Here is an 11,728-nt window from a genome sequence, read left to right as displayed (position 1 = left end):
TGGGATAGCTATCGAGAAAAATATAATATAATTCAGAAATAATTGGGATTTCGACATTAATAGTTCCTTGTGATTAAAAGATAATAGGAGGCACAATTAAAATGTTATCTACTTCTGGAAAAGCTCAAAATATAATATCTACGTAATAATGGATAAGTAACTTAAAACAACTCACAAATAGTACTAATACAATAATTGAAAGAATTATACGATTCTGAACCATCTCAGCCTCACACACACACACAAATGGAACTTTGTTCATGTTGTTACAGTTATGTTTGGTATGGGCACAAAATAAAAATTAGGAACTGTTTTGTAAGTATGTCAGCTTTATGAAAACCTATAATTACAAAATAATATGTAACAAAATAAAATCATCAAGCAAACCACCTTATAATTCACACTTCTAACACGATAGGTACAGAATCTTAAAAATTACAACATGAATTGGAATCTTGCAAATGTGTATTGCTATTGGCATAGATGTTTCAATTAAAATTTTATTTCGTGTTAATATGTTTGTAAATAAAATACAAAATATACTCTGAAATAATTCATAATTTATAGTTTGTAATTACTGAGATTTTCCAAACGTAGTTTTTACAACACACAGAACAATAGAGTAAGTTTTCCATAATATTATTTCATGCTCAAACTTGTTTGATCAATCACTTTCATAATTTATCAACGAAATGCTCGAAATTGGTATGGAATGATCATATTCGCCTTACATGGAGGTGAAAATTTACATCATACAAAACCATATTTAATATTGCAGTTAATCACCAAACCAACCACTTACATTGTACAAAATGTTTCATTATCGCGTTACCATATTAGATTACTTTAATCATTGAAGATGAAATTCTACTACATTATTAATTTTGTATTATTCTGCCAGGTAAGTGGTCAAGAACGATTATTATTATACCTTAATGGCGTGTCTTGCTAATTTAAGATTTAATGTTAATTGTGCTTAAATGAACTGCACTTCTTTGCGGCGAAATGATACATTAAGGCGCTATTAAATTGTAATTAGAATGGAATTACATTGATTGATTGATTTGCTTTATTTTACTTCGCTTTTATCCACTTTTGGCTAATTTACGAAGATGGGGACGAGTGATGATGTGATGAAATTGATGAATGGACACTCACAAACATCCATGACCGGGCAGGGATTCGAACCCAAGACCCCTGTCATCATAGCGCGATGTGCGAACCACTCCCCCACGGGGGCCGGCAGAATGGATACAGAATAGAATATTTATAAATTATTTATCACTTCCTTCGACGGATGAATTTCCACATTTTTGACTACTCGAAAGAATTATGTAGAAATAGAAATGGTGATTTCAATCTAATTTAACTCATACAAGATTTGCTTAAACTTTTCCCTTGTTCAGAATAGAAACCAAAGCATATAACACTGAGTTGCAATTTTTGTAATTAGAAACTTCTTGTGTTTTCTTATAACATAATTAATACAATTAAAATATAACATTTATTGAAGAATTATTTTTCAATTTTGAATACTGGTTTGTTGTTTTTACTTGTATAATTCCATTTCTTTAAAATTCAAATAACAACAATCATGTGTGTTAAAGCAGAGAAAGAGTGCAATGTTGCAATTGCCAATATTATTCTTTATTCATTTTAGTGAATATTCATAACATGTGATATTTACCTAAGGGTTCTTTTGTAGTTAGCTTTTCCATATGATCCAATCAAGTAGAAAAGTTAAATGTCATAAGAAATAACCACCTTTTCATAATCTGGATTGTGAAATTAGAATTCAGTTGGTATTTTGTTTACGAAGTTAGGAGTGTTCATTGACAAGCCATTATTAATTGTGTGGAAACCAAACATTATAGAATGTAGTGTCTAAAAAGATAATAAAGAGTTCCAAATTTGAACAAAATTTCGGTTCATATTTTTTCGTACCTAAAACTTTAATAATAAAGACCATGAAGTTGATACATAGAAACTAAGAAAACAATGGTATTAATTAATATAAAAATTATTAATGATAATAAATAAAATAATTCATGATTTAATAAAAATAAATTTGACGAATGTTAATAAAGAAAATAACTTTTGGAACGAAAGTGATAAAACAAATGCGCATTACTTAAAAAAATTACTTTTGAGGAATAAAAATGAAGAAATATTTATCTAAAATGACTTTCTGGTGATACTGAGTTTCCTTATAAAATAAATACCTATAATTTATTTTAAAAATAAAGTTTCGTGAACACTGGCTAGATTATAACAAATTTAACATAGATTGATTTCTAATATTCAGATTTAAATGCAAACTGATATAACACAATAATAAACGTTATAATTTTCAATTTATTGGTTTGTTTTCCAGATCTATTTAGCATTAAGTGAGAGTAGCGAAGGGCTCCATGACGACCAGATAGTCAAACGTCAGACATGTAAGTTAAATTTAGGAATGGTTGGTTCTTATATCGTTTTCTTCTGCTTTACCTTACATTCCTGCCTATTTTAAAAAATCGCGACAATAAAGAGAATTAATAACTATTTATTGGGACTGATGTGGGAAACAATTTTTGAAGATAGGAAACAATATTATACCTATATCATAAATATTTATTTTATTATCCCACACAATGGCATAAAGGTAACGCTGTCGCCTAGTAAACAAAGGATAACTGGTTCAAACCCCGGTAGAGGCACATTTCACTGTGGTTCGGATTCAACTTTAAACTGAGTTCCACAACCGATTAGCTAACTAAGCATAAAGTGGGCTCTTCAAGAGCTATGTTTAATAATATTGTTTTAATATTTTCATTTTTTCTGTTAAGTATTTTACTTCAAATTTGTATTTCAAATTTGGGATTTTCTAATTTCTATGATGACGTATTTTACATATCGGGTTGATTATATCATTCTGTACATTATGACTTGAAATTTTTAACTTGGATTTTGTTGCAGACAACAGACAACGAACTTATCAACGCCCTCCAAGTAAGTGTTACTTATTTCTATCTTCGATCTTCTATCTTCTGCAAACCACAACTTGTCATTCATTATTACTAATAATTAGTTTATAAAATAGAACCAAATTATAGTTTATTATTTTTGCCTAAGATACCCCTATACTTCATGATAATCTGAAAATTATTGAGTACAGTTGTATTCGAGATATTACTAAATACATAAATAATGAAAATAGTAAACAATTATGTTTTTTCGTGGAAAATTATTTCATGAAACGCAATTACAAAAGTCCATAATTCAGAACTAAAAAAAAATGTTTCTTTGTACTATTTTGTTGTTTTTCAGATGACTATACGTGGGATTACGGGAACAGTAAGTTGACCTTTAAAAATATTTTCCTTCAATTACTTTCAAAATACGCTAATATTTTGAACATTCATATCGAATTATGATCCAGTAGTTTAAGTAAAAGCCCAACATGATCTAATTACACGGATATACAATTTATATAAATTCCAATCATATTTGATATTAATATTGCTCCTGCAAAATTGTTTTTCACTCACTTAAACTGCACATTTCAGATGTTTATTATTGGAAATAATTTAATCGTTCTAGATTTAAACAGATAAATCATACAAGTAATTTGCAGCCACTCTTTTGCAGATCAGAGGAATCCATTGCAAGTGGCGAGGCCTAGTATGTATTTTAGAACTTCTTTCTTGAAAACGATTTCTTTATAATGCTACGCAATGGTTGTAATCGACTCAGTCTTCATCGGTTATGAACTAAGTTCCCCAAGAATCATAGTATAGTTTTCTTGGTATTTTTGTTTCAGCCTCTAAAGCATACTTGTTTTCATTTGGGGCATAAATAACAAACACATTGTGAACTCTATTTTCAAATATGCAATTTGAACATCTATGGTTAATGATTAATTCTTTAAATATATCACTATTTTTTTACTTTATCTGATTCTGTTATGTTAAATTTTATTTTTGTTAGATCCGAATATTAGAAAAATATCTCTTCAGTTCTTAAGTAAATATTACTCTTAAATACTGCTGACATTAGTCCAATGCGTACATTTTGAATAATATTGTTATGTATTTACTCTTCATCCACTGGAGCATGATTTTAATGGAATGAAATGCGTGCTACATGCGAGAAATCTTATTGGTTAATTCCGATATCAGCTCTTACATAGGAATCTTGTACGTGAGAATGTTATTCCACTATGATAATTGTGAAGTTGTGGGATCTCTTTTCTTTATGACTTATGTATCGATAGACCACCCACCATAAGAATTAAACAATTAACAAGCAAATTATAAGTCACGTCTTTATAGTTATATTGCCTTCATTGCTACCGTGAAATAACAATTGTTAAGTTAGCATTAAAATAAACAATATATTTTTGCAGATCCTGAACCGTATCCACAGGAATGGCTTCCAAGTATGTAAATATTGAAGAATTTCATGAAATAGAATGGACTTTGTTATGTTAAAAATTATCACCTCAATATCGTATTTAAACGGTAATGCATACTACATTAGTCATTATTCACTTCAAAATTTACATAGCTGCCACGTATTTTTAATCCTTCTATAAAAGCATAGTAGCGCACTGGAATAATGTATTTATGTGTAAGAACAGATATTATATATATATAACAATTTCATGCACAAGCATTACATTCAGACATTATGCATTGAGTGGCATAATAGCAAACAAATTTAGTCATGCTCATAATAAAGATCTTATCCTCTGTGACTAAATTCTATCTTTTCTTATTTGGTTTTAATCGCATATTAATTTTAAATAAATGCTGGAACTTATTCAAATATTTAGAGAGGCAAATAGAACGAAAAGTGTGTTTAGGTTGTTGAATAAATATAAAATTGAAACATTACATTATTAGATAGATTTTATAATTCCAACCCCCAAAATAAAGTGTGTTATATTTTGGCAGATGATAATCGACAACATTGGATGCCATGGCAGGGTAAGTTGTATCATTTTTAAAATATTAATAATACAAACAATAGTAAAAAATGAATTCCAAACCATATAGTCATATTATTTCGATGATTTTCTAGATTATTGATTGATTTTGTTTATTATTACTTCGCTTTTATGCCACTTTTGACTAATCGCGAAGATGAGGATGAGTGATGGTATGATGAAATTGATTATGGGACACTTACAAGGAACACCAACGCCCAAGCCGGAATTCGAACCCGGGGCACCCTGACGTCGTAGCACGATATGCTAACAACTCCGACACGGAGGCCGGTGTTATTATCTAGTATCACAATAAACTTTTACTGTTTAAACATTCTAAATATTTAAATACTAGATAAAAGTTATAAAGAGTGGAAAGAGTGGAAAGGACAAGAGCGAATGAGGAGAAAAGAACGAAGAGGAATGACGAAATGAAGGATATGGGAAAAGAGCGTGAGATAAATAGTCCAACCACGTTCCAGATGAAAGGAAATGTTTATCAAAATCGCCTGTCAGGTGAAACAACAGTTGATAGGAGAAGGCCACCTGCTGGAATACCTGGAAAGGAATGTTCCAGATAAACAACTTTCTAATAATCTTGTGTCTGGAGGGGAGTGATTTTTGTATTTATATATATCTTCCTGTTTTGTACCTTATTTCATTTGTATTTGGTACAGAGTCTGAAGAAGACCTTGCTAAAAGGTTGAAATGTAACGTTTAGTTTGTTTTAAAATAAAAATTTCTGCCTTGGTCAGCATATTGAGTTTTTAGATAAAAGTATCTTGTTCTGAAACACGTATTATTAGTTTGAGCATAAAATTACACATAATAATAAGTTTTATATTAATAGGGACCAATCAACAATATTGGAGACAACGACCAAGTAAGTACGATTGAGAAAGTACGTTATCAATTTCTTCCCCTATTTTGGAAGTTATGCAAATATGCATTACGTGTTCATGTCATTATTTACAGACAGCTATAAATGTCAAAATGTAATCTGTTATCTCAATATATGTACGACCAAGACAAAGAATTTCCAACTAAATTCTGTATTAGTTTTACTTTACTTATTCCAATCCTCTTTTAGCTATTGGTGTCAAGGTTTTACAGAGAGCTCAACATCCTTCACTATCAGAGATGCTCCTCGTTCTCAGGATGTCAGTTCGCATTTATTGGAAATTCTTTGTCTTGGTCAGTTTGTAAATACTGTAAATACTTTTCACAACATCGCAAGTATCATTATTCGTTTGGAATTTGTTCAGGCAAGACTCCCAAGTTGTTGTTTTCAAGTAGTCTCTATTAACAAGAGATGCTAGTGGCAATCCTGCCACGCGTCCCTGTACGTTACGTCATAGCGATCATTTAGAGTGCTGGGTTGCATACATACAGGTTAGATTTTAGGCGCTTATATCGCAGAAACTAAGTGCTTTCGAGGTAATGTTTATAATGAAAGGTTACTTGTTCTTATGACATCTACCAGTACTCAATCAGTACTGAAGTTGTTTTAGGACACCATGTATATTCACATAAATATATTCCAGTGTCCGTAAGATAAGTTTTATTAGTTCCATCCTCGTCCCTATCCAATAATTTAGAAGCAGTAGACTGTGTAACAGCATTGTACGTCAATGTAAAATGTAAAAAATAAAACTTGCAACTTGGTCATGAAATATGAATATTATTTCAGTGGGAAATAACTTGAACATGATACCCTAACACATAATATAATTAGTACATATTTCTCTCCATGTAGGATCTCGACGCCCACTTCTTCTTGGTAAGGGCTCTTTCCTTATAGAAACATAAATTTATTTTCCTAATAAATGAGCGTGCAAATACGACATAAAACCAAATAAAATAATGTATGATATTAGTGATTTTTATATACAGGAAAATTGATAAAGCTACTAAAATGGAAGTTTGAATATTTCTTCAGAAATTATATTTGTCAATAAGTCAATATTATAAAATGGTTTAGATTGTACTTGTGAATTTATGATGGTGTGACATATATCACATATTATATTTAGAACCTGTAAGGTGTTGTAAGTTTATTTGAATGGCTTATTGCAGAAAGGGACCTGAGTCACTTTTGCACAATTCTGAGAAAAACAATGAAAAATCGTATAATATTAATAGTGTAAGAAAGAAATGTGCCGTTGTTGGCTCAAATATTCAACATAATGAATAGTTAATTTTGCAACCTCTCAATGCACCCCCCTGCAGTATGCTGCTAGACACAGTGGAGATGAAAAAATTAACTCCCATACCTCAAAAATGTGACTCAGGTCCCTTTCTGCAATAAGCCATTCATTTATATATAAACATTAAAATCACTAATATTTGTATTTATTTTACTAAAAGATAATGTGTAATTCATATCTTTTCTTACATATACACTCAATAGGTAACAGTGGAATCCCAAACGAATGGAGACCAAGTATGTACTATATAACTATTAATATTTCTACTTTGCCACCTTGGTGGTCAATCATGTTATGTGGTACAATTTTGATCTCGAAGTCCCAGGTTCGAGTCCCGGCTCGGGGATAAGTGTTCAGCATCTCTTTTGTCTAGTCATCATTTATCTCCATCGTCGTGATAAAGGTGGCAGAATAATGATGTAAATTTAAAAAAATACTATGCAAATAAAATGTTTCTACTTTGATTGATTTTGCGTTTTAAGTTCACTTTATGCACAGTAAGGCTAGTCGGGACTGGACCTACAGTTTAAAGTGGGATCCGAACCACTATGTGCCTCAACCGAGTATTTCTACTTTGATATCCGTAAATTACTTTTTCCGCCTTGGGGGTTGAATGAGATACTGAGCATGAATAACGAAAATAGATGATGGAATTAACTGAATGACACACCCTAGGCTTACAAGATTGAAATAGCTGAAAAAGCATGTATAAATATTTTGAGATTTGAGAATACAATAGATATAAAAATTTTGCAATTAATTCTCGAATAATTTTCTTGCTGATACACATGTTTCGTTTGCCTTACTGCGATTCAATATAATAACAACTTACGAATATAAAAAGTTTTGAAATTGCTACGTTACAAAGGTACTCACTCATTAAACTGTAAGTTTCAGTGCCTTCAATTGTGAAGAAACCGAATTTATACTACCAATCATGCATGAATATTAAATGATGTCAACAGCGTCACAAAATGTACAGACCAAATAATTTTCTTACACTTAAGTTTCGAATATATCTGTACATCGTACACACATTTTTCTTTTTACCGAGACAGCAAATTCTGTTGTGTTTTATTTTGTACATAAATATTCACAATTCTTGAAAGGAATTATGCTTAGTTCAAATTTGTATTTGAATATGGACCAGAATATTTAAAGTATAAAATGCAACGAAAATATTTTAAATAGCTGAATTATTGGCTGTATAAAAACACTGACAAAACTGCGTTCTTGTGATTTTGAATTTCATGACATGGGAGGAGCAACGGTGTAAATTGTAATACATGCAATGTAAACGGTGTAATGTTCTAGAGCATTAAGCATTTGTTATTTGTCTTACACTTAAGTTTCGAATATATCTGTACATCGTACACACATTTTTCTTTTTACCGAGACAGCAAATTCTGTTGTGTTTTATTTTGTACATAAATATTCACAATTCTTGAAAGGAATTATGCTTAGTTCAAATTTGTATTTGAATATGGACCAGAATATTTAAAGTATAAAATGCAACGAAAATATTTTAAATAGCTGAATTCTTGGCTGTATAAAAACACTGACAAAACTGCGTTCTTGTGATTTTGAATTTCATGACATGGGAGGAGCAACGGTGTAAATTGTAATACATGCAATGTAAACGGTGTAATGTTCTAGAGCATTAAGCATTTGTTATTTGTCTTACACTTAAGTTTCGAATATATCTGTACATCGTACACACATTTTTCTTTTTACCGAGACAGCAAATTCTGTTGTGTTTTATTTTGTACATAAATATTCACAATTCTTGAAAGGAATTATGCTTAGTTCAAATTTGTATTTGAATATGGACCAGAATATTTAAAGTATAAAATGCAACGAAAATATTTTAAATAGCTGAATTCTTGGCTGTATAAAAACACTGACAAAACTGCGTTCTTGTGATTTTGAATTTCATGACATGGGAGGAGCAACGGTGTAAATTGTAATACATGCAATGTAAACGGTGTAATGTTCTAGAGCATTAAGCATTTGTTATTTGATATAAAGTACTATACCTAATCGTTTATTACCATATTTGTGTTGAGTATAGTTTTTGTGGACCACCCTGTACTACTAGCAATAAACTACAGGGTGTATTAGAATGTTCTATTAAATTCAATTTATATGTTTTACTTCAAATATCATAGTTATTGGTTGAAGATGAGTAATTAAACATTGTGATCAAAGAATAAAGTTGAACATTTTTAAACTTCCTTTTGCAATTCCTAAGCAAGATTCTAACTATAGATTTGCTAAAATTCATGCGAAATATTTCTTGCAGCTCCCATAACATATCAGGATTATGCAGCTCCAAACGATTATTTAAGAAATGCACAACCAGGTAATATTTCCAGTTTTATAAATTTTAAAATTTTATGTTCGTAAATTGCTTTATACGAGGTCACTTTAATCTAATATTTACGAGGGCAACATCTCAAATAAATTATGTATTTCCTTTATATTGCTTGTTACTAATAATAGATCCAAGTGAAGAGAATGTTGAAGGTGATGAAGGGACAGGCGATCCGATTCAAACAGTTTTATTGCATTGAGTTATTTACTATTGTACAGTCACGGACACTTCTGGGTTGCAACGACTCCATTGAAAGTCAATGGGATTGTTACGACCCAGAACTGTCCTTGTCTGTACGAGTCCATACAAGCAGCAAACTTTGTGCGTATTTGAATTTTTCCTAACCGGTTCGGTAACCGAGTGCAGTAAGTAGACGGCTATCGATCTCGCCAACTACATTCCGGGGTTCAAATCCAGGTGTGGACATGAGAGTTCTTGGTCATTATTCTTTCATGATTTTCATAACATAGTCAGTGATCCTCATCCCCGCGATTAGCCAAAAGTGGCAGAAAATGACGCTGTATAACAAAATTTAAAATACATACTTTTACTCGTAAAGGTATGAATTTACAATACCAGAAGTATCTCCAATTGCTTTCAAGTGGACAGGTTGATTTCGAACACAAAGAAAATATTTCTGAAATCTCCCCCTCCAACCCGAAAATTTCAGGAAGTTGCGATTGAGCTTAGTTTACCTCAGCAACCAGTCTTGACGAGATAGGGAATCTGGATATCAGCAGCTATATATTATGCTAACAACCTTAAAAAAATCAGTGAGGTGATCGATGCTCTTCCAGAAAATGAAGCGGCTTCAATTCGTGATGAAAAAAACTCCTGTGCTGTTCAAGTTTACTTTTGCACATTATGGTGCATTGCCAGAGACAATTACAATTATAGCATCCATGAAAATCGTCGAGGAATCTATGCAGCAGATGATGGAAGTGCCAGGAGAAAAGGGGTCAGCTGTTGCGGAAAAGTGCTAACGGGTAGTGAGTGCAAATGAGGACTTGAAACAATTGAAAACAATTTGTGATATTCTAAAAGGTGAAAATGCTGTTACCAAAATGAGTCCATCTACATTAGCTTGTTATATGTATGCTCCAATAACTTCTGTCGAAGTAGAAAGATCATATTCTATTATGAAAAACATTCTCTCTGACAGACGACTATCAATGAATGTTGAGAACTTAAAAAGCACCTTGTAGTTATGTGCAATCAAGACGGAGAAAATTGAAATGCTCTTCCCAATTTAGATTTTAACATTTTGCCAGAAATTATAGATAAAAGTAAGCGACTTCTAAATGTGCCTTTTTTCGGTTTATTTTGCCTTTTTTTCATTTTTAATGCCTATTTACCACATTATAAATGCCTCTTTGTCTGCGATTTTAACGAAAATAAATACCTTAACTTCCGGGCTCTAGTCATCATAAACATAGTTTTGAAACGCTAATCATTGCAAAAAATAGTTGTTTTCTTCATAAATCAAGGGTGTTTACTCCGATCACGGACCCACTTTTTTCGACTTATTTTGCAATTTCTAGACGTGACCGCCAAATTATAACTGCAGATTCGTGATTACTAGGCTCAAATTAATGAGTATGCCGAATTTGAAAGCAATTGAAGATGCTTCCGGTATTCTAAATTCGCTCCCTCGTAAAAAAATTGCGTCTCTTTCTTGCCACGTTTGGCTTATCGCGACGATGAAGACTCTTTAAGTTCCGCTTACAATGCTACAGTATCGCTCTGTCAAATAAGGTAGGGTGACCAAGCCAAGTCTTGGCACTCAATGGACGAAACTAATCCCATGCCAAAATTAGGAAACCGGATAATTTATAAAAATAAAAGCTGATATAAGCCAATCCAGACAAGACCCTTCTGGATGTGACTCTAATCCTTAATTGCAGACTATATACATTGTCGTTTCAGGTCCTCGAAGAGGTACTGGACAGAGAAGACAAAAAGGTGGTAAGAAGGACCAGAAGAAAGATGGAAAGAAAGACAAAACTAATAACAAAACGGATGAGAAGAACGAGGTGAAGGATGTGAAAAAAGAAGAAATCAAAGATCAGGCTAAAGATGAGAAGAAAGAAGATGGTAAAGGCAAGACGGAAGATGAAAACAAAGAAAATAAAGATAAAAATGTTGATGAACAGGGAATAGTCAAGCGTAAGCATC

General features: G+C 31.7%; 1 protein-coding gene across 10 annotated transcripts in view; it reads left to right on the top strand.

The window, feature by feature from the left end:
• The first annotated feature begins 693 nt into the window (after positions 1 to 693).
• Positions 694 to 11,728, top strand: part of LOC145991216 (uncharacterized) — an 82,523-nt gene continuing 71,488 nt past the window's right edge. For 9 of the 10 annotated variants that reach the window (XM_083127146.1, XM_083127149.1, XM_083127148.1 and 6 more), the window contains exons 1-12: positions 694 to 901; positions 2,375 to 2,441; positions 2,962 to 2,994; positions 3,313 to 3,339; positions 3,634 to 3,666; positions 4,391 to 4,423; positions 4,941 to 4,973; positions 5,823 to 5,855; positions 6,729 to 6,752; positions 7,383 to 7,415; positions 9,482 to 9,541; positions 11,480 to 11,719. In XM_083127146.1, coding sequence (XP_082983272.1) covers positions 860 to 901; positions 2,375 to 2,441; positions 2,962 to 2,994; positions 3,313 to 3,339; positions 3,634 to 3,666; positions 4,391 to 4,423; positions 4,941 to 4,973; positions 5,823 to 5,855; positions 6,729 to 6,752; positions 7,383 to 7,415; positions 9,482 to 9,541; positions 11,480 to 11,719 — 658 coding nt within the window. In that variant the 5' untranslated portion in view covers positions 694 to 859. The remainder of the gene's footprint in view (positions 902 to 2,374; positions 2,442 to 2,961; positions 2,995 to 3,312; positions 3,340 to 3,633; positions 3,667 to 4,390; positions 4,424 to 4,940; positions 4,974 to 5,822; positions 5,856 to 6,728; positions 6,753 to 7,382; positions 7,416 to 9,481; positions 9,542 to 11,479; positions 11,720 to 11,728) is intronic. The other variant, XM_083127143.1, reaches the window with a different exon arrangement.

The sequence above is a fragment of the Lepisma saccharinum genome, chromosome 8 (assembly GCF_977018435.1).
Source record: "Lepisma saccharinum chromosome 8, izLepSacc3.1, whole genome shotgun sequence".
Lineage (NCBI taxonomy): Eukaryota > Metazoa > Arthropoda > Insecta > Zygentoma > Lepismatidae > Lepisma > Lepisma saccharinum.
Note: the sequence above shows the minus strand (reverse complement) of the source record. Positions and strands in the feature narration are given on the sequence as shown.